The 24,526-nt window shown below is 34.8% G+C and overlaps 1 protein-coding gene across 6 annotated transcripts in view; it reads left to right on the plus strand.

Moving 5' to 3' along the window:
• The window catches only part of PPP1R12A (protein phosphatase 1 regulatory subunit 12A), a 149,866-nt gene that overhangs the window by 72,736 nt on the left and 52,604 nt on the right, over positions 1-24,526 (plus strand). For all 6 annotated transcript variants that reach the window (XM_073788378.1, XM_019952649.3, XM_033866298.2 and 3 more), the window contains exons 3-8: positions 4,016-4,134; positions 13,385-13,544; positions 17,972-18,116; positions 19,509-19,583; positions 20,415-20,503; positions 20,654-20,811. In XM_073788378.1, the coding sequence (XP_073644479.1) occupies positions 4,016-4,134; positions 13,385-13,544; positions 17,972-18,116; positions 19,509-19,583; positions 20,415-20,503; positions 20,654-20,811 (746 nt within the window). The remainder of the gene's footprint in view (positions 1-4,015; positions 4,135-13,384; positions 13,545-17,971; positions 18,117-19,508; positions 19,584-20,414; positions 20,504-20,653; positions 20,812-24,526) is intronic.

Consider the following 24,526-nt stretch of genomic DNA (forward strand, 5'->3'; position numbering starts at 1 on the left):
AAGTTAATGAATATCACACAGCTGTCAAGAAACAGAGGTGGGAACCAAACCCGAAGTCTGCAGAATTTAAATGTTTATGCTTTTTTTCACCCAACCAATCTTTGAATGGCTTTTTGAGATTATTCATGGTAAATAAGAATTAATGCCATGGGGTTTTATTTATTTATTTTATTTACATTTGCAAATAATAGTTCTTGAGTCATGGAGAGGTTTGTGAATTGTATGCATACATATTTATACCTAAACTTTTGGCTCAGGGATTGCTCCAGGCCCTACTTCCTGCCCACAGTTTTCAGAACTTTACTCTTGTTAGTTTCTCTTAACATCCTTCCTGTTTATATAAATTTTGGATTGTCTCATTTTGGCTTTGACCTGTTACTTCCTTGAGACTCTGCTTCCCTCTGCTAGCACTGCAGCCACTCTGAGGTCTTCCTTTTATTCTGTCTTTACATCCTGTGAATGATTTCTAATACCTAAGCAAAATATACGTGGTTTTATGTAAATATCTCTGATTGTTTGAGATTTTGCCTAGCAGAATAGGTACATATTCCCCTGGAGCATAGCACAGGTTCTACTCCAATAATATCTTATTTTTTTTTGGCTCCAGATTCATTTATTTATTTATTTGTAGTATATAAATGTTCTTCATTAGTTTTATATTACATTTTTTAAAACTGTGAAACAGAAAAAGTTTCTTCAATTCAAATATGACTTCTGTTTGTAGAAGTCCCTGTGAAGATCATAAAAATTGTTTTGCACAAGGAGAAATGTTTATAACATATTATTAATTGTAAAAATACCAGGCTACAAAATGGCATGGTAGTCATTTTTGTGGTCTAATATACATACACAAAATAAACTTGCTGCAGAAAACCAGGATAACAAAAAAATCCCCCCCCCCCAACGAAAACCCCAGCTAATACAAATCCCTCCTAATGTGGGACTTCCCTGGTGGTCCAGTGGTTAAGACTTTACAATTCCACTGCAGGTGACGCGGGTTTGATCCCTGGTCCGGGAACTGAGATACTACATGCTGCACAGTGCGGCTAAAAAATAAAATTAAAAAAATTAAAAAAGCAAATTCCTCCTAATGCTACCTCTGTTAACTTTATAGTGTATATTCTTTCCTTTTTCTATCTTTCTCTTTCTATGTGTGTGTGTCTTGTAAAAGTTAAATCTCCACACAGATATCAATAGCTAGTCGGTAAAGTCCTTCTTAAAGCAAAAGATTGACAGACCTGACTTCATACAACCTTTAAATTTCATTCAAATACAAAATGCTGTAAGAAAAGGTTTGCTTTTTTTTTTAATGTGGTGACAATATGGAAAAAATATTTGCAGCACATCTATTTGTCAGAAGGAGAGAATAACTTATTTTTTTGTGTATCATTTATTAGTACTACCGTCCATCTATCACAGACAAGTCAAGAACTTCAGTGTATAATAGACACCTTCCTCGCCCTCGCTTCTCATATCCAGCTGATCTCTAGTATCTCCTAGATATCTCTGGAATTTATCCATTTCCTCCATCAAATTCAAGCTTCCAACATAATTTTTGTCTACGCTGCAGTAGCTCATTAGCTGGTCTGACTACTTTCATTCTTTCTCCATTCTCATTTATTTTCCATACTTCACAAAAGTGATCTCTTTGAAACACATAGTTGATCATTTACAGATCTTACAAAATAAACATTCACTGACTTTGGGGTGTACCTGACATATTATATAGAGATTGATTCTTTCATTTACTCTCAGGAGAATGAACCAAACCCTTGTCTAGCCATACACACTTCCTGTCACAGGTTTTTGGTGCCTTTTGTTCTCTCTCCTGGAACATACTCTCCTTCCATTGTGTTTGCTAGTACCTATATATTGTTCAGAGAATCCTTTTCTGACCTTACTAAATCAAATTATTCTGTTATTCACTTGTAGACATAACTCACTGTTATAAGACATCAAAGTTTTACATGTATTTAGGGAATTAATCTAGCTCTCTTTCTAGATTATAAGATCTTTGAGGGGAAGATCTGCATTTGTTTTTGCTTACTATTATATGCCTGACATGTAACATAGTGGTAGATACATAGTAGACACCTGTCTCAGTCAGCTTTGGCTGCTGTAAGAAAATGCCGTAAACTGGGATGCTTAAACAACAGACATTTGTTTCTCACAGTTCTGGAGACTAGACAGTTCAAGATCAAGGTGCTGGCTAATTCTGTGTCTGGTGAGGGCTCTTTTCCTGACTTGCAGATGGCTGCCATCTTGCTGTGCCCTCCATGCAGAGAGACAGTGAGCTCTACTCTCTTCCTCTTTAAAAACATTAATCCCATCATGGGTTCTCGAACCTCTACCTCATCTATACCTAATTACCTCCCCAAAACCCTACCTCCTAATAGCATCATATTGGTGGTTTGGGGTTTCAACATGAATTTTGGAGGAGCACAAAACCATTCAATCTGTAACAACACCCCATAAGTATTTGTTGAGTTAAGGCACACATTAAAAATACAAGCAAAAGAAGTAAATAAGAAGTTCACAAAAGGAGAAAATACAAATGCTAGTGAACATATCCAGATTTTTTTCAAATTCATGTGTAATCAGGAAAGAAAACAATGATAAGATGCTGTATTCTCATCACGTTGAGAAAAATTTTAAAGATTGATAATGTCAAATGTCCATTTAAGAACACATCCATTAGGAGGATGGCATTAAATAAAAGTATGATCCAGCCATATTGTGGAATATTTTTCAGCTATTAGAAGGCAAGTGTTGCACTCCAGTACATTTAAAGTAATCCCATTAATTTTTGTTTTACAAAAAGAACCTCAAAAGTGACTGTATATATTTCTTTATAGACACACATATAAATTCATAGTAAAGGTACCAGAAAGATATTTGCCATGCTGTTGATAGTGTTTATCTCTGGGGAGGGAACATGATAACAGAAGGAGAGATATAAGGGAGTTTTTTCTTTTTTTCTTCTTTTTTTAAAACTCTGAGGGCTTTTTGTCCTTCACTGTTTTGATAATGTGAATATTGTCATGTAGCCTGTAAAAAAATATATATACAAATAAGAGTTAGATTGATTAGGAACATCGGAAAAAAGGGAGCCATTCTTTATATATAGAAAAGTAAAATCAGGGATGCCAAAAGAACATGGCTTAATCTGGAACTACAAACAGTTCCATATTGTTGGAGTCTGAAGTGTGATACAAGAAGGAAGAGGAATGAGGCTGAAAAGAAGACAAAACCAGATCAGTAAGGGCCATGTAGGTATGTTTTCTCCTAGCGTGGACAACCATTCAAAGAATTTTAAGTTGGAAATTGACTCTGGTTGTGTTAAATAGATGATTCTGGGAGATGTGCAGTTGGCATAGTGAAAGAGATTCGCAACCATTTTGTATCCGGATCCCTTTGTCAGGTCTGATGAAGCCTGTGAACATGTTCTTAGTATTGTGTTTTGGATGCATAAAATAAAATACTGAGTACAAAGTATGTATGTGCTTCTTTAGTAACACATTAAATAAAAAGACTCAGTAGTTGGTCTAATAATTACCTTAATTTCAAAATAGTGATGAACATACACGGTATTTTAATATATCTGTATCAGCTGAATGACCTTCTGAATTATGCCCATGAGCCCAAAGTTAAGAACTTGCTTATGGCATGAGACTGGGAGCATGAAGTTCAGTTAGGAAATCAGTCAATATGGAGATAATGAAAAATCTTAATGGAGACAGTCTGAAATAATTCTATGAAAGACTTTGTAATTATTTTAAAATAACATTTTTGTTTTAGTTAATGTGTGTACCTTATAGAAAAATTTTAGGAAATATAAAATTTTAAAAAGGAAAGAAAACATTTTTTATGGTAGTTTCTTAAAACTTAAATAATACCTATGCTATCCTTGGTTTTTATTGCTGCTCTTGCATAGGAGCTTGCCTCATTAGCTATGCATTCAGTCTTATTTTGATGATACCGTCATTGCTTAATTCTCTTCCCTTTAATTTTACAGGTTTTTGATTGGTCAGGGAGCACATGTAGGTGCTGTCAACAGTGAAGGAGACACACCTTTAGATATTGCTGAGGAGGAGGCAATGGAAGAGCTACTTCAAAATGAAGTTAATCGGCAAGGTAATGTAACCAACCTAGATGTAAAATATGTTTAAAACTGTTGTGTAAAGAACATGATACTTGACTTTTTCAATAAATGATTGTTGACATTGAAGGGCAATCTTAATTTGAGTGGAAAGAAAATCAGTTTACTTAACAGTATGTGAAGTAAGGTTCTACTTGAAAAAATATATGATTCTTAACTCTACGTCTTTTTAATGTTTTTAAAGTTGAAAGAAGTATCATGAGTGGTAGGGTAAGGCATAAAATTATCTGTCAATAAAAGCTTTGGAGAGAAGTAAAACAGGCAAAGGGGATAAGGAAGTGTACGGGGTGAATGAGACACATTGCAAACTTAAAGAGTGGTCAGGAAGTTGTCACTGATAAGGTGGTATTTAAGCTAAGGTCTTACTGGGGTGATGGAATGAATCATGTAGGTCTGGGGAAGGAACATTGCAAACAGAGGAACCAATGAATTCAAGGATGGGAGGGTGCCTGGTGTTTTCAGAGAAGCAGCGAGTGTGACCAGTATGACTGAAGCAGGCAGAACAAGGAAGAGGCTGGAAGGAGATGAGGTCAGAGAAGTAGCAGTGGACCATATCACATAGGGCCTTGTGGTCTGTTGGAAGGATTTTAGCTTTTAACCTGAGTGAAACAGTGAGCTAGTGGAGGGATTGAGATAGAGGAGTGACGTGATCTGACTTGCTTTAGAAAGGATCTCTGGGGCTATTGTGTTGAGAATAGATTATAGGAAGGTAAGGGCAGAAGTAGGAGAATGGCAAGGGCAGGAGCAGGGTGGTAGTAGACAAAGTGATGAGAAAAGATTGGATTTTAGATATATTTTGAAGGTTTGGCCAAGAAGATTATTGAGTGATTAAAACTACAGTGTGTAAGAAAGAAGAAGGCAGGGAAGATTCTAAGATTTTTGGTTTGAGCCACTAGATGGGTGAAGTTTTTATGAGAGATGTGAATGTTGTGGGAAAAGTAAGTTTTGTAGGGAGAGTTCAGGGGTTCATTTTTCAGACATGTTAAGTTTGTTTTGCCTATTAGGTATCCAAGCAGTTGAATATGTCAACAGAGAGAGGTACAAGCTGGAGATAAATTTGGGAGATGTCAATTTATAGATGAGGAACGATTGCTTATGGGTAGAATTTCTTTCAGGAGTGATGAGTGTTCTAAAACTGTTTGTGATAGTGGTTGCACAGCTCTGCGAATTTACTAAAACCACTGAATTGTATACTTTAAATAATATGTGAATTATATCTCAATAAATATAAAGCTGTATTATACTGCAATTCCTCTTCTGGGCATATAACCAAAGAATTAAAAGGAAGGTTTCAAAGAGATTTTTGTACACCCATGTTTATAGCATTATTCACAATAACTAAAAGATGGAAGAAAACCAAGTGTTCATCAATGGATGAATGAATAAACAAAATGTAGTATATACTTAGAGAAAATGCTGCTCAGCATTAAGAAGGAAATTCTGACATATGCTACAGCCTGGATGAACCTTGAGAACATTATGCTATGTGAAGTAAGCCGGTCACAAAAAGGCAAATACTGTATGATTCCACTTACCATGAGGTACCTCAAGTACTCAAAATCATAGAGAAAGTGGAATGATGGTTGTCAGGAGCTAGGAGGAAGTGGGAATGGGGACTTGTTTAATTAGCATAGCATTTCAGTTTTGCAAAATGATAAGAGTTCTAGACATTGATTGAGCAACAGTGTAAATGTACTTAACGCTACTGAACTGTCTACTTAAAATGGTTATTAAGATAATAAATTTTGTTATGCATATTTTACTACAACTTAAAAAAACTAATATATATATTATATATATATAATATACAACTTTAAAAAACTTATGTATATATATATACACACACACACACACACATATATATAAATTACTGTGTGATTTCCACTATATTATGTCTAGGCAGTGATTAAATGGGTATTATCAGAAGAGAACTGTGTTTTCCTAAGGTATGGGATATTGGTTCAGAAGGTTGACTCCAGCTGAAATGTGGTTCATCAGGAAATAAAAGCAGAGAAATAGAAGCTAAGTCAGTTCCTTGAAAAGAGATTTTTATTCCTTGGGATTAGGAAAATTCATAATGACTACCTGGTTGTTAAAAAAAAAAATCTTAGGCACTGAAACTGAAGAAATATTTAAATGCCTAAATAGAGTTGAGGCATTGTAACAAGTGGCTGAAGGTACCTGGAGCTCAGGAGAAACAAGGCACACATTAGGAAACTAGTCGTAACTGGAACTTGGATAGATACACGGAAGAGCTTTTAACAGCTGTGTCCTAAGCAAGCAATTTTGGAGTAATAGGATCTTCAAGACTTGAAGAAGCTGGAAGAATGGGTATAAAGCATCAACCTGGATGAAGAGTCCCTTATCTGTCCAGCTTGCCCTGGTGAGTGCCCAGATAGATAGCAACAATATTGTTTAATAGTAGTTAGCAATTATTATGAACTGGGAAAGGGATAGATATGTACTGAAAACTTCTTGTCTTTAGTTTCCTTCTATATATAAAGGAAACTGTTAGCAAGGCTGATTTTAGTTGTAATGATTCATTCAGTTTTGATTAAGGTGCCAGCATATGTTCTGAGTGCTGGGTATTTTTTTTTTAAGAGACACACTTTGTTCTTAAGGATTTCACGGTGTATAGAAGTGACAAGTATATAAACAGAGCCCCACAATGCAGTGTGCTATGTGCTAAAATATAGGTAGGAACAGAATGATGTGGGAGAACAGAAAAGCCTATGAGTAACTGTTTGCAGTAGTCCGGAAGGGTTTGAGAGATGACATTTGAGAGGGAATTTACTTGGCAAAGAAGGGGGGTAGTGGACAAAAAAGGCATGTGAGACAGGGGTATCAGCATGTGCAAAGAAAAGGAATTGGAGACATAGCATACGTGGAGAATTCATTAGAATTGGAATGGAGTAAAAAGTCAGGATGGAATTAGTATGAGGTTGAGGCTCGAGAAGATTAGGCTGGAGCCAGATGGTAGACATCTCTTTTGTAGGCATTAGACAGATGCAACAGAGATCCCCAAGCAGGAAATTAACCTGATTGGATTTGGTTTTTAGTAATAAAGCAGCTGATGGTAATCTGGAGGATGCATTAGAGTGGGGGATACATGGTGGCATGCCTTTCTTGAAGAAGATTCTTCACTTAATCCAGGTGAAAGATGAAAAGGGGCAAAATGGTTACACTTAAGATGGAAAAGAGCAAAGAGCCAGGACTGTTTTCAGAAAATATTAAGGTAAAATTAAAACAGCTTGGTGGAGAATTGAATGTGGAGATGAAGGAAGAATTGAAGCAAGCTAATTTGCCTCCTGAAGTTTCCAGTTTAAGAAGTGATGACTGGATAAATTCACTCGGGAAAATGTGGGACAAAGCAGGAACGGATTTAGAGAGTGTATGAGTTTGTTTTGGGATATATTGAGTTTGGTTGCTAAAGCACATCTAGATGACAGTGTTCAGTGCACTGTTGGAATTTAGGAAATGTCAGGATGGAAAATGTAAATCTGGGAAAATAATAGGTGAGGGGAAATTCTAGAAAATAGTATATAGTATGACCCTGAAACTGAAAAGTAAAGAGCTGATACTAAAAATAATAACTAACTCTTATTAAATACCGATTGTTTGCCAGGCATTGAGCAAAAGGCTTTACATGCATTATTTCATTTCATTCTCACAGCAATTCTAAGAGGTTAATACTACTGTCACCCCATTTTACAGATGAGAAGCTGAGGCACAGTGATTTGCCCAAGGTCATACATGTAGGAAGTCGTGCTGTATGTAGTTCAGTCCCAAACAGTGTAGCAGATACCTTGAGCCCACACTCTTCATCACTGTACCATACTACATTTTATTAGGAATATCTCTTAGAAAATATTTCATGATATTCATTTTATTCATATAATGGGAATACATGAATTTATATAGCATAACTTTATTCCAAAGAAACAAAAGATAGAGGCATCTCTAATAGAGTTTAACATTTATAAAAAGAGCACCCTAAATATATCTCTCGTAATGACAAGATTTCTCAAATTATTTATCCTGGTATGAAAGTTATTATTTAATATTTTAAAGTTCTTTAATCACTCTTTTGGCTCTTATTTCTTATTCTAATATATTTGATTAACAACTAGTCATGCTTGAGTAGATTGCCTTTGAAAGTAGTAATGATTGAATAGTAGATGAAAGTATTTCTGGTTTATGTTTTAATGCAATTTTCTTTATTTAGTGTGGGACACAAGTCAATTTTTGCATTTCTTAGCTAACAAAATTCCAATTTGATTTTATTTTTTCTTACCTATGAGAATTGGCTACATTTCAAGCTAACATTTACTGTTGTTGGGTTTTTTTTTTGTTTTTTTTTTTGTTTTTTTTTGTGGTACGCGGGCCTCTCACCGCTGTGGCCTCTCCCGTTGAGGAGCACAGGCTCCGGACGCGCAGGCCCAGCGGCCATGGCTCACGGGCCCAGCCGCTCCGCGGCACGTGGGATCCTCTCGGACCGGGGCACGAACCCATGTCCCCTGCATCGGCAGGCGGACTCTCTACCACTGCGCCACCAGGGAAGCCCTACTGTTTTTTATAGCAGTGACAGATGTTAAATAGTCTAATCACTTTATTATATCACACCCAATTTAGTTCAATATACATTGTTTTCGTTGTTTAAAAACCTTGCAATTATAGGTGGATTAAGGACCAGTTAAATTCATTATAAGATCTTCTTCCTATTAGACCACAGTGCAGTTAAAGAGAAGCAGAATCATAGACTTTTAGAACTGATCATGATAATTAACACCTTAGTGCTTATTCCTCATCTAAACACTTCACAGATAATATTAATTAATTTAATCCTCACACATTGTGGATAGGTATATACTTTCATTACTCCTATCTTACAAATAAAAGAACTGAATATTAGTGTAGATTGTGTCTTGCCCAAGATAATAGAGCTAGTAAGTGGCAAATCAGGGTTTGAAACCCAGCAGCCTAGGTTCAGGTCTGTGTTCTTAACCCATTATACTAATATTCAAAGAAGTTATGGCTTTCTCAAAGGTTGCTAGCCTAGTTAAAGCACTGGAATTAGAAAACAGGTATTATAATACATAGTCCAGTGGGGTTTAAACAAAAATTAATGGTCTATTGCTCTAATCAGTGGTATTTTTGAAAGATTTTAAGAACAAGAGTGTTTTTTTTTCTAACTGGATTTTCTTAAGCATAAGAAATTTCTCTTCACATGTACTTTAATTTTAAACTTGAGTTGTATTTATATATAATTCACATAAAGGCACAATTTGGTGGCAGCAGAGGGTAACTGCTTTGTAATTAGGTGAAGATAGCATGAAATTAGATAAATCCAGAAGAAGTAGCTGGTTTTTTTTGTTTTTTGTTTTTTTTTTTTGAAGTAGCTGTTTTTTTATTTCAAGTCCAGAGGAAATTTAGAATAATAAAAGACAATAAAAGTCAGACTATTTAAGATGATAAAGAGAAAAGGGATAACGATAATAAAGATGTTCATGTTTTAAAAGACATGGTAAAAAAAACTAAGCATAAGAAAATAAAATAAATCAGTCTGAGAAAGGTCATTTAGTAGAAAGATTATTCTTAATGTATTAACAATTACAGCTTTATAATTTCTTTTATGAATAACATTAGAAGGCATTTTAAATAAGATGGGCTGATTATCTTTTGAAAGGAAATTTATATATGTATAAAATCGCATTATTATAGAAATGGTGATACTTTGTAATTAAAGATTATAATAGGTTTTGTCCGTTACATATATAGTGTATATAATTGTTTTTATAAAGTCTATTTGGAAAACTTTTTTGCAAGTTTCTTTCAAATGTAGTAATGAGGGACTTCCCTGGTGATCCAGTGGTTAAGAATCCGCCTTGCAACACAGGGGACGTGGGTTCAATCTCTGGTCATGGAACCAAGATTCCACGTGCCATGGGGCAGCTAAGCCTGCATGCTGCAACTACTAAGCCCATGCGCTCTAGAGCCCATGCACCACAGCTACTGAGCCTGTGCACCGCAACTACTGAGCCCGCATGCCACTACTAAGACCTGACACAGCCAAATAAATAAATAAGTAAATATTTAGGAAAAAAAAGAAAAATTCAAGAGAATAGTTGGTTCTAGCACCAAGAGCAAACATTTGGGGGAAAAAAATGAGATCTCTAGTTTGAAGATGACTACCTGCACTTCTGTAATCTCGGGATTTTAAAAATGTTTTTCAGTCATGGCCTACTTTTTTGAGATTGAGCTTCAATTGAACAGTTTAGTTGTATGTTGAATAAATGGTAATTTACTAAGCAAGCAAGGTAAGGATACATTCCAGATAGAGGATACTAGCTTGCACAACAGCACAGGCACATGATGTACTTGATCTATGTGAAGATCTATATGGTTAGAACACTGGGTGATGATAGAGGAGAAAGACTAGAGATTAAAAATGCATTGAGACCAAATCATAAAAGGCTCTGTCTGCTACACTAAAGAGCTTGAGCTTTGTCTTGTAGGAGATGAGCAGTCATTGACAGATTTTTATAGGAAAGAGAGATGATTTTCTGTATTTTGCTACAGAAAAACCAGTCTGGCGATGATGTGAGGAATGACTCAGAAGGAACTGAGGAGAATGAATTAAGGGCCAGCTGTAGTCGTCAAAGTGTGAGAGACATAAGACGAACTAAAATAGTGATTAGGGGCCATTAAGAAGACATTTTAGGAATGGCAACTCAGAATCTGCTGACTAATTGGATGGAGGCTGTGGATAAGGCAAAGGGAGGGATTAAGGGTGACTTCCGGGTTTCTGGGTAAGTATTGGAACCTAATATAGGAAATATAAGACAGACAGCAAGCAGATTGGCTAGGGAAAATTGAGATAAGATTTTAGCATTGAGTTTGAGGTGACTGTGTTATATCATTTTATTATGTATTATATTACATCCCTAGTTTTGACCTCTTCTCTGTTCTCCAGACTCAGATATCCAGCTAACTCCAATTAGATGTCTGTTAGTGCGTTTCAAACTTCACATTTCCGAAATTGAAAATTTAATTTTTCTAGTTGCTCAGGCTAAAAACCTTTGATTCATCCTTGACTTCTCTTTTTCTCCTACATCCAAACTAACAGCAAATTCTGTTGGTTTGCCTTGAAGAATGCAGAATCTAACCTCTTTACTACCTTCACTGCTACCACCCTGGTTCAAGTTACCATCATCTCTTGCCTGAATTATTGTTATAGCCTCCCAGTTTCTACCTGTTTTTACTCGTAACTTTTCAGCTTAAGTGATCCTCTTAAATTGAGTGGGATGTTGTCACCCTGCCCCCCGCTCATTGTCCTCACTACTCTATAGACACCCTGCCTTTTCCTAATCAGAAGAACATTCCAAGCAGGCTTCTACCTCAGTGCTTAATACAGACAGTCCCTGACTTATAGTGGTTCAGTTTAACGATTTTTCAACTTTATGATGGTTTGAAAGCAATGCACATTCAGTAGAAACCATACTTCAGATTTTGAGTTTCGATCTTTTCCCAGGCTAGTGATATGCAGCACATATTCCCTAGTGACGCTGGTCAACAGCAGCAAGCTGCAACTTCTGGTCAGCCACGTAATCATGAGGGTAAACAACCAAACTGATACACTTAAACAACCATTCTATACCTATGTGACCATTCTGTTTTTCACTTTCAATACAGTGTTCAGTAAATTACATGAGATATTCAGCGCTTAATAATTTATTTATAAAACAGGCTTTGTGTTAGATGATTTTTCCCAACTGTACGCTAATGTAAGTATTCTGAGCGTGTCTAAGGTAGGCTACATTAAGCTATGACAGGATAGGTATATCATATGCAATTTTGACTTAGGATATTTTCAACTTTTGTTGTAACCCTATTGTAAGTCAAGGAAGATCTGTAGTACTTCCCTCTGTCTGGAATATTCTCTAAGATTATGGTATGACTGTCACTTTATTTCTTGCTGTAATGTCACCTTATCAAAGAGACTGTTCTTTACCAACCTATATAAAATAACAACTCTTTCTCATTACCTTCTATACCTTTACTCTGCTTTTTTTTTCCTTCACAGATGTATCATCTGCCATGTAATAGGTTCACTTCTAAACCCCTAACACCTAATAAAGTACCTGACATATAGTAGAGACTCAGTACATATTGACTGACTGATTGATGAATGAGTGAATGAAAAATTCCAGCCAGCCAATTGGATACATGGATATGAATTATAGAAGAGATCTTAGCTGAGGAGTTGTGTGTATGTGTAATTATTTTTTACTCATGTATTTATGTATTCATCGTTCATTCAGTAAACATTTACTGATCCCTTTTACTTTGTATCAGGTATCCATCCATATGGTGGGGATACAAGATAAAAAAGCAGTATATTTACCTTTTTTAATAAGCTCGTTGTCTTCTGGAGTATAAATGCATCATGGTATGTGCTATTTATTAAATAACCAGCATTTGAAGCCATAAGATAACATGAGATCACTGAGGAATTTCAGGATTATCATTTCTATTTTAATTTTTTTCTCAGGATGTTGAGCGCTTTGAAGGTCGTGTCCCTTTTTGAATTCTCCCCACTCTTATCATCTCAACCTAGCGTAGCGCTTAATGCTTTTAAATGAATAAACATCTATATAACTTACTAAAATTATAAAACTGATACTGATGGTATGAACAGTGTACTATGTTGGAAAAAGAAAGGGGTGTTGGTAGAAAAATAATCTGATTTTAAGGTCTATTCAATTTTAGATGAGGACAGGACCTCCAAGTTGAAGTGTTCAATAAACATTTGTACCTACTAGGCTAGAGTACAGATAACTGGTCAAAGCAGTGGATAAAAATTTGAGACTTAAATACATATGATTATTTAAAACAACAGACTTTTTTTTTAGACCAAAGGATGGGGAATACCTTGGGGAGTATTCAAATCTTCAAAAACAAAAGGAATAAGCAGAAAAGGTAAAAAGAAAGCCAAAATAATACTGTAGGGCAAAAATTAAATAGTCAATAGAGAATGCTAATAAAATATCTACAGTATTCCTACATTTCTTTATTTAACCAGCTTGTTCTAAGCAGCCCATTTTTCAAAAATATAATTTCACTTTTAATTTTCAATTAAACTTGGAATGTTTTGGATAATTTTATTTCCAAACAAAAACATTTACTATAGAGAAAAAAATGAAAAAAAATATTTTATTTTATCAGGGGTTGATATAGAAGCAGCTCGAAAAGAAGAAGAACGAATAATGCTTAGAGATGCAAGACAATGGCTAAATAGTGGCCATATAAATGATGTCCGGCATGCAAAATCTGGAGGTACAGCACTTCATGTTGCAGCCGCTAAAGGCTATACAGAAGTTTTAAAGTAAGTATTGCTTCTCACAGTTGTTTTTCTGCTTGATTTATTTTCTTTATTTCACTTTTCCTTTTTTTAAGATCCTGCTAACATTATTTTGAAACAGCTTTTGTAAGTTATTTAATGTCTGTCTATAGGGAGAAAGAGAAAACTACCTTGAATGTTATTGCTTTATTTCTAAAGTTCTTTCTTTCACTCTCAAATTTTGAGTATTCTACTGTTCTTCCATTGCAATTTTCCAATAAGTGAAATTTAAGTGTCAGACAACCATTATATGTTACCTTCTGGCCTAGTAAATTATTAGAGTCACTTTGAGATTCCCAGATAGGTTAGCTCTGGATACAGAGACTAAGAACAATGTTGTGTATAAACATATTATCAAATTCTGAGAGCTTGATTCCTACTGATTGTTTATTTACATGTAACTTATCTGATTTTGTTTTAGATTTTCACTACATGAACACTGGAATCCAGAGTGCTGTTAGCATAATATTAAATATTAAACCATAAGCAACTTAGACGATATAGAGTTATATACTGATCAACAAATATCTTTGGGGCAAAGCTCCTTTATGTCACAATAAATTTGTGTTTTGGTTTTTACTTATGCAGTGCAAAGGTGTTGGCAACTGTATGGAAAAAACAATTCAGTGCATAACTTTTGTTATATCTATGTGAAGGCTAATAAGACTGGCCCTCAGCAAAATCTACTGCACCCTCTATTTTACCTTTGTTCCACTTTGGTTTCTTATATCAATCCCTTCTCCTTATTCCCTCTCCTCAGTAAAAACAGTGAAGAAGTTTAAGTGGGTCAGTTATTCCGGGTTTCCTCCTATTTCAATCCCTACTCACTTCAGTAATTTAAGCCTTCTCCTAGAATAGTACAGTTAACTTTTTTTTAAATTAATTTATTTATTTACTTTTGGCTGTGTTGGGTCTTCGTTGCTGCACACGGGCTTTCTCTAGTTGCGGTGAGCAGGGGCTACTCTTCGTTGCAGTGCGCGGGCTTCTCACTGCAGTGGCTTCTCTTGTTGCGGAGCACTGGCTTTAGGCATGTGGGCTTCAGTAGTTGTGGCACGCGGGCTGTAGAGCGCAGGCTCAGTAGTTGTGGTGCACGGGCTTAGTTGCTCTGCAGCATGTGGGATCTTCCCGGACCAAGGCTCGAACCCGTGTCCCCTGCGTTGGCAGGCGGATTCTTAACCACTGCGCCACCAGGGAAGCCGCTACAGTTAAGTTGTAATTAGTTTCCTTGTCCCATCTGTTTCTCTCTAATCCAAAATTTTTCAGACTTTCAAACCCCATCAGAGTGGGTCATGAAATGAACTTAGTGAGCTGTGAACAGCATTTAAAAAGAAAAAAATCGAAAATATCAAAGAGTATTGCATATGGTAAAGGTATTTTGTTTCTTAAAATTCTTGTTTCTATAAACATATATATGAGTACTGGATTGCACTGTAAAATAGATTTCTAGACTGCTTCCAAGTGGTCTTTGTAATTCAGTTGTCCAGGCTCTTAAAATCCTTCATTAAGATTCTCAGCAGGAATTGGGATGAATTTTAAACTCCTCAGCTTAGCACATAAGACCATTAGTCATCTGGCCATTGGTTCCTCTTTCAAGCTAAGCTGCTACCATTGCTCCTCAGGCATGCATGATTCCAGCTGTATATATCTACTTGAAGTTCTTTCATGATGCCTTAATGCCTACTCTTGTTTCTATCTAGATACCTTCATTCACCATCTCTTCAACTTGGAAGCAGATTCCTTTCTATCCTTTGACTCAGTTCAAGGCTCTTAAGCCCATGAAAAAGAAATGCTCAACTTCATTCATAATAAGTGCAGATAAAGCTACAGTGAATTATCATTTTTCATCTATCATATTGGCAAAGATCAAAATGTTTGGCACACTGTTGGCAAATTTGGGGAAGGGCACTCTCTTACATTATTGGTGGAAGTATAAATGACTATTGAGCAAATTTTATCAAAGTAACAGTTATTCTTTGGCTTAGCAGCACTACCTCTAGGAATTGTTTTTTTTTTAAATTTATTTATTTATTTTATTTTTGGCTGCGTTGGTTCTTTGTTGCTGTGCACGGGCTTTCTCTAGTTGCAGCGAGCAGGAGCTACTCTTCTGTGCAGTGCACGGGCTTCTCACTGCTGTGGCTTCTCTTGTTTCAGAGCAGGGGCTGTAGAGCGCAAGCTTCAGTAGTTGTGGTGCACAGGCTTAGTTGCTCTGCAGCATGTGGGATCTTCCTGGACCAGGGCTTGAACCCATGTCCCCTGCGTTGGCAGGCATATTCTTAACCACTGTGCCACCAGGGAAATCCCTAGGAATTTTTTTTACAGATATTCTCACTCGCATAGGAAATAAGGTATGTGCTAGCAGCATTGTTTGTAATTGGAGTAGGAGAATGGTTGAATAGATCATGATACATCCTTTCACTAGAATACTCTATAGTGATTAAAACACTACTTATAGATATGGAAAGAGCACTAGGATATGTTAAGAACTATGCATCATTTGTGTTTATGTTTTAAAACTTTAAGTTGTATTTATTTATATATGTATAAAATCTCTCTGTAAGGATCTAATCAAAAGTAGTAGTATGATTATCTCTGGGGCAGGGAAACTGGTTGGCTAAAGGTCAGCAGTGGGAAAGTGACTTTGCTATCTAGCCATTTATTCTTTTTTAGTTTTGAAATTTGTGAATATTTTACTTAGGAAAGAAAATATTAAATCAAAAATAAATAGAAGAGATCCATTTCAAATGTAACTGTGTCGCCACTTACCCCCTCCCCCCAAACACACACAACCCCTTTCAGTTGATTTTTATGCTTTTCAGTTCTGTACTCCTATTGCAGCTTCATCATAGAACCTGTCTGTGAGGGTTGATTGTTGTTTTACTTAACTTTTGTCCTCCATTAGAAGTTCCTTGAGCATAATAAATACTGTCTTATTTTTTTGAGTATCCTTGCATGGCCTGGCATATAGAGAGCCTTATGTTTGGGGGGCAGGGTGTGTGTGTCTACCTTTCTCTCCGCACAGACTCTCAAGTACTTAGAATTTTGTATTGCTCAGGATATTTAACATTATTATAGTTCATATTTCTTATTGGGAGTATATTTTTATTATCTTCCATTATTATTTCTGTCTCTATTAATAAAGTATCTGATAATATTTATGTTAGTTGCCATATTTTTTTAACTTAAATCTTCTGACTTATATCTATTAGTGTGTTTTTTAGATCACTGGCTCTTAAATGTTGATCTGCAGGCAGGAGACAGGCAGTGATGTGAGATCATATGCAGAACTTATTAAAAGTAATAAGTTGACAGGGCCCATCTCCCAAGATACTGATTAATTCAGTGGAACTGGGATGGAGCTGGGAAAACTTTTTTTTGTTTTTTTAATAGCAAGTTTTTCAGATGGTTCTGCTATGGAGCCATAATTAAAAACATCTGCTTTAGATATTGTTAGGAAATAGGGGATCAGTTCTTGAAACATAAATAAATGGTTATATATTAGCTATCACTACCACCTCCTGTAGGTAAAAAGAAGCCCTTCTCAAGGTCAGCATCTTGGAAGGTAAGGTTAAGGTTAACCAGATTTGAGTTATAAAGTATTTAGTGTTCGCCTTTGTGTGTGGCGCTGTGCTGTGTGCAATTTATAGACCCATTCTTTGCTCTCTGTGAGCTTAATTTCTAAATAAAACGAAGGTTGATGTCAATATACAGTTATAAGGGCATACTAACATTTATGCAACTCTTTCCATTGTATTAAAATGTATTCCTGTTTTCTAGCTTTGTTGATTAGAATATCTGCTTTCTACTGCTACAGAAAAGTAGACTCGACCCCTCGGAATATTTGTTTTGCTTTGTTTTGTTTCTAACAGTCATTTTCCTATGAAAATTTCCAGTGGTAGATCATAAAGGTTCATGAAGGCTTTCACAAACCAGTTCCTTAACCACAAGGCAACAATGACACTACAAATAACTTTGTTTGATCCCAGTATATTTTTAGAACATGTTCAGCTTGAGATGATATATCATATGGACACTTGAAGACATTTCCTACAATAAATCAGTTTAACATACAAATTGATCCAATAGTTTTGAAAAATTATAGACTCTCCTGCAAAATTTTCAGTTAGAAACATATTAACAAGAATTAATCAGTGTCATACCAAACCATAAGACTCATAGTCATTAGGAATTAATTAAAACTGAATTCATTATTATGGCAGTAACTCAAGATCCTCTATGCCAGTGTTTTCTGCGAATTCTTTTGTCCTAGTTAATTTGTTGAGGGGAGGAGGGATTCTGAACTATGAAAAGAAATATATTGCAAATTTTTGTTAACTTGCGTCGTGTATAGCTGTTAATTATATCCAATCATTTCTAGATTTTAATGATGATGTAATTCACTGTAATTTGTTTAGACTTTTAATACAGGCGGGCTATGATGTTAATATTAAAGATTATGATGGCTGGACACCTCTTCATGCTGCAGCTCATTGGGGTAAAGAAGAAGCATGTCGAATTTTAGTGGACAGTCTGTGTGATATGGAGATGGTCAACAAAGTGGTAGGCCTTTCAAATGTACTTTAAATATTTCAACTTCTAGAAATATAGTTTTAGTCTAAAAAATGTTATGAGAATATAAATTATTTAATTCTATTAAGGTTTATTAACTGTGTAAAACATTTTGTGAATCATTTATTCATTTTTATTTTTAAGTCTTTTCCAGCTACTTATGAGGTGATTTGGCCTTGTTCGACAAAGAAGTATTACTCTTTCTGTAATAGTATTACCATATGTGTCGAGTAGATTTGGGTGCTTCCATTGATATTATATTCTTAGAAATTCACAAATTAAGAAATTTTGCAAGCATATAAGGTAGAATATATTCTAAATAATGAACTTTCTGGCATTCTGGAGACTTGTACCAGTAGGGTTATTATAAGGACTAAGCTGGCAGCAGGAAAAATCCTTACTATTTTGGGTCAACAGCTCTTTGAAATTTTCTTTTCCACTATGAATAAAAATAGATTGACAGATGTTCACCTGGACTACTTTTTGAAACTAAGTCATACCTGTGGCTGGCTGAACTTTTAAGTAGTTTAGAAATATATATGTTTATTTTATTACTCTACTAAGAATTTATAATTAATTTTTATGGCGGTAAAGTAGAAATAAGATCTCAAAAAGTTAAACTTGGAGTTACCACATGACCCAGTAATTCCACTCATAACTATATACCCAAGAAAATTAAAACAGATGTCCACACAAAAACTTATACACAAATGTTCATAGCAGTATTATTCATTGTGTACCAGAAGGCAAAAGCAGATGTCCATCATCTGGTGAAGAGATTACCAAAAGGTGGTAGATCATGCAATGGAATATTATTCAGCAATAAAAAAGAATGAAGTAGATACATGCTACAATATGGATGAACCTTGAAAACAGTTTGCAAAGTGAAAGAAGCCAGTCACAAAGGACCATATATTGTATGATTCCATTTATATGAAATGTCTGGAATAGGCAAGTCTATAGTGACAGAAAGTATATTAGTGGTTGCCTCAGACAGGGGGAGGGGGAGTGGGGAGGGGATTGCTAATGGGTATGTCATTTCTTTTGGGGGTGATGAAAATGTTCTAAAATTGATTGTGGCAATGGTTGTAAAACTCTGTGAATATACTAAAACCATTGAATTGCATACTTTAAAATGGGTGACTTGTATGTGAATTATAGATCAATAAAGCTGTTACCAAAAAAAGTAAGCGGAGGTATATCAGCTGCTTATCTCTCACAGGGATTTCTCATACATCTCCTTCAAGTCATATGTACCATGTTTTATACCTACCATTAAAAATGTTATCTAACTTCTTTCTGTATAATCATACAGAATCACCGAAGGCATTTTATAATTTATTGATTTTTTAATTATCACCAACCCTCTTGTTTGCTGCGTAGGGCCAGACAGCCTTTGATGTAGCAGATGAAGACATTTTAGGATATTTAGAAGAGTTGCAAAAGAAACAAAATCTGGTATGTATGATGATTGTCTAGAAATTGTCTCTATTAGTGAATTCTCTTAATAACTTTGAATCTTAGACAGCTGAAAAAGTATTCTTGTGATGTTTTATACTGTTTGATTTTAAGTTATTCCTAGCGATCAAATTAAATGACAGTGAATGAGAATAAAGGAGTAGTGGTGGGGTTTTTTTTAGCCTTTTGTGTTGCTTATCCCCATTTCTCTAGCATCCCTTTCCCAAAATGAATACTTCTATAATGTGTATGTTCTCAATAATAGTATCTTTTTCATACTAATTTCATAAGAAAGTTTGCTTAGAGGGTGGAGACTATAAAATCTCAGATTTCTAAAATAGCATACGCTAGATAAGCAAGGAGTTACATAACTAGGAAGCAGATGTTTAAGTAAAATATTATTAGACATCCTAAATGGTTAATGGTCCCTGGTTTTTCAGTAAACTAAAGTTGGAGGGATCTTAAAAAAAAAATCCAACTTAGTCCTTTGTGGAGTGGTTTGTTGTTGTTGTTGTTTTGGCTGCACCACACAGCAGATCTTAGTTCCCCAACCAGGGATCGAACCCATGTCCCCTGCAAGGAATGTGCAGAGTCTTAACCACTGGACTGTCAGGGAAGTCCCCTCTGTGGAGCTTTTAAATTGTCTAGTTCTTTTTATTCTTTATCCAAGCCCTTTTCTTTTTAGGTAAAACAAATCTTTTATTTGTTTTGTCTGTTTTGTTTTCATTTCGTGTTTGGGAAGCTACTTTGTTATTATTTTAAATTCTGTATTTTGCTCATTAATGTTATTTTAATAGTATTCTTATTTTCCTTTGCATAACTTTTATAAAGCTCCATAGTGAAAAACGGGAGAAGAAGTCTCCACTGATTGAATCAACAGCCAATATGGACAATAATCAATCACAGAAAACCTTTAAAAAGTAAGTAAAATATTAAAGTAGGTTTTGTTATTGTTTTAAATGAGTTGTCATGATAGCCACAAGTATGATTATTAGATTTTGTGGTTCTGGGAAAAATTAATTTTCACCTTTTGTGTTTATAATTATTTCAAGGCTTTTTTCCTTTCACAGCAAAGAGACATTGATTATTGAGCCTGAGAAAAATGCATCCCGTATTGAATCTCTGGAACAAGAAAAGGTTGATGATGAAGAAGAAGGAAAAAAAGATGAATCTAGTTGCTCTAGTGAAGAAGATGAGGAAGATGACTCAGAATCAGAAGCTGAAACAGGTAAAATTTGAAGGATAAAGGGATTTTCAGTGAATTTTGATGAAGTGTAAAGTAAGATGAGGTCAGGCTTTAATTTTGAAACTTTTCAGACTGACATGCTACTTGTTAGGATACCTCCCAAGCCAGTAAATTGCCTTTCAGGGAGTGTTAGAAATTTAAGTATAGCTGTGATTTTATTGTTCTCTGCTTACCTGGAGGCAGGTAATTGATCACCTCTGCATTTTACTGACCTATATTTTTAGGTTTGAAGAAGGTGAAGAGGCTTCTAAGATTCTCTTTGGATGGTGCACATAGGGTTAGATGGGTTCCCAGCAGCTCAAGAATGCTCCTGCTGCTTTCTGAGACCTTAAAGTACAGGAAGCTGGCTCCAACAGCATCCCAAATATTTCCTCAGTAATACTAAAGTTTTAGAAAGCTGGGGCAGAGTCAAGATTTTTTCCTGTAGAGGTGTGGGGAAATTTACTTTGTTTTGAGAAATTTTAAAGATGCAGAAAAGTATAATATAATAAACATTCATATTCCAACTACCAAACCTTAACAGCTGTTGACATTTAGCTGTATTTGCTTATAATTTTTCTTTTAATAAAATTAAAACATTACCATTGTCTTCTTTAACCACCAACCCTAATCTACTTCTCTTTCCTTTCTTTCCCAAATCACTATCATGAGTTTTTTTCTGAATCTTCTAGTCTATTTTTATACTCTTATCTTACATTCAGAAGTAATATATAGTAATTATAAGGTTGTTTTGTGTTTTTATTATTCCCTAGGAGTTGTTATGCAACTTGCATTTTTTATTTGAAAGTTGTATTTTTTAGGTTTGTTTGTATCTATCTGTGTCTTTATGTATGTAACTTATCCTTTTAGTTGCTGTATAGTATTCATTAAATACATTAATTTCCCTTTTGATAAAAATTTACCTTATTCCCAATGTTGTGTTATAAATAATGCTGCAGCAATCATTTTATAATTGCCTCCCTGTGTATATGTGCAAGAGGTTCTCTAATAGATACACTTAAACATTGGATTATTGAATCATATTTTCACTCTTCATAGATGCTGCCAAATTGCTTTACTATTTACATTCTTTCCCTTTTTATAACAATTAACAATTTATGTTCTTTCCCTTTTTATTATCAAGGATAGGTTTTCTGCTTTTTTTTCCCTCTGGCTCACATGTTTTTATAGATTTTGTTTACTGAATTGCTTTTATTCTGTATTGGCTAATCACTCAGACTTCTGAAGAGGGACTTCCCTGGTGGTCCAGTGGTTGGGACTTTGCCTCCCACTGCAGGGGGTGCGGGTTCAATCCATGGTTGGGGAGCTAGGATCCCACATGCCTCACAGCCAAAAAAAACCCAAAACATAAAACAGAAGCGATATTGTAACAAATGCAATGAAGACTTTAAAAATGGTCCACATCAAAAAAATCTTAAGAAAAACAAAACCAAAAAAAAAACCTTCTGAGAGCATAAGATTCCAGGATTGCTATCTTTGAGTTGTATAACCTGGCATTTTGGCATTTTAACGTATTTATCAGAAAAGGTATTTCATTTTCATTAAGGTTTTTATCAATGAAAAAACTGTCATCATTATCAGGACCAGTTTGGTGATCATTAGTAAACACAAATGGAGCCCTAGAATTTGTTGGACTCCCATATTTCCTCTAGACACAACGGCAACAGTTTTGAATCAGGTTTTTTACTCACTCAATAAAATATTTTCTCTAAGAAAATGTGAGAAGCTAAAGTTTACTAAATAAACATGTCAAGGAACGTACTGATAATTCTATTTCCCATTAAAAACAAGATATTGCTAAATGGGCACAGGCTAGCTTTGTTGCCAGTGATGTGTTATGGATTCCTTTATTTTCTTGAAGCTTGCTAATCCTACAAGTAAATTATTTTTTGGAAATACACAAAGAGTTTTTGAAATTTATAAATGACTAGATTCTAGTCACTTAGGGATTTAATGTTTTATTTATTGCTGTGACATTGCTGATCAGGTGAGTCAGCATATCTTTTGCCTCACCTGTAAATATATAGGTAAAATAAATAGGTAAAATTGGCAGTAGAATATAGGTAATATAGGTAAATAGTAATATACCTAAATATAGGTATAGGTAAAATTGGCAGTAGAACAACAGGTAGTCATTGAATATTATAATTTATTTGTATAACATGCTAATTAAAATATTTCTAACTATAAAAACAAATTATATGAGAATCAGCATGTACAGTGTTCAAGAACATGGACTGATTCATGCATGTAACTGTAGATGTGGGTAAGTTATTTAATCTCTGATTTCTCTGTAAAATCAGGGTAATAATACCTGCTTTACATGGATACTATATAACAATCAATTGCTTTGTAATGAATGTTAATTTTCATGTAATAATTGTATAAAATTAAAGTCTACTAATTTAAATAAGATTAATGTACATGCTTACCTAATAACATTCAGTTAAATTTGTTCAGTTCATTTGAAAGATGAAATGATATCATTGAAATTTAAATTGACTTAGATACTTTTGCAAGTATTTAAAGTTATTTTTATGTAGTTAATCTCCTGTCTGTGAGACATGCCTTGGCCCCCAGTCTCTAGTAAAATATATCATTACAAATTAAACTATATGCACATGTGCACACGAAAGCCAGGACCAGTACCCAGATCTCCTAGCTCATGTAGTAGAATTCAAGAACTGGAAGTCCAGATATCTCACAGAGATTCCTGAGATTCTTCTACCTATTTTTTCTTAATTGGTCCCTTCTATAGAGTTCACTGTTCAGTATTAGGCACCAGGGAGCTATTTAAAACAAAAAAAAGACTTCAGATTTAGGCCAGTCTTACCACTAACTAGCAAGCCTCCTGACCTTTGGTTGAAATTTCCTTGCTTGTAGAATGAGAAGTATTGGACTAGGCTATCTGGATAGTTCTTTAAACTCTTCTATAAGTATGAATAGAATTAATTACCATCAAATAGTATTGTATTAATTTCCCAATTTGGACTTTAAGCATACCAATCTCTTCTCAGTGCGCTAACTTTAAATGTTCCTCTGAAGCATTGTACTTGATAATTTTGTTCTTCCTGTTGCTAGTAGCCAGTTGTGCCAGGAAAATTTAACTATCTCAAGAATTAATCCATGTAAATGCTGTGTGGTTCCTTCTCTCTCACTCTTTTAGTATCAACAAGGCTTTATCATACTTTATTTGGCAAGCTTGAGAAAGCAGCCATTTCCCTGTAGAGGTATAGCTTAATCTGACAATTTCTAAACTGTTTCTTTTTTCTTTTTCTAAGGTTATTTCCTTGGGAAACTTTTATGTTCAATCACTATTTTGCTGAATTTTCTTTCATAAAATATTTTCCAAACCATTTTTTAATCAGTTTCTTATAAATCAGATTGAAAATAGGAACTCAACCAAAAGTTTAATTTCCTTCCAAATGATATATAAATTTTTCAGAGGTAGTTGAAGGAATGAGAATAGGGAAGCATAGTTTTGCTTTTAGGTTTTTTCTTTTTTTTCTCTAGGACATGAAGTTTTTATTCTTCATTGAAATCAAATGGATAGAAAGGGCTTCAGTAACACTGATAATGTTTACTTAAGTTAGATGGTGGACACCTGAGGTTTGTTTAATTATTATTCTTAAACCAAACATAAATGTTTGTATACGTGCATATACATTCTTTGATGTATAGATTTCAATAATATAAA

Source organism: Tursiops truncatus, chromosome 11, assembly GCF_011762595.2.
Source record: "Tursiops truncatus isolate mTurTru1 chromosome 11, mTurTru1.mat.Y, whole genome shotgun sequence".
Classification (NCBI taxonomy): Eukaryota; Metazoa; Chordata; class Mammalia; order Artiodactyla; family Delphinidae; genus Tursiops; species Tursiops truncatus.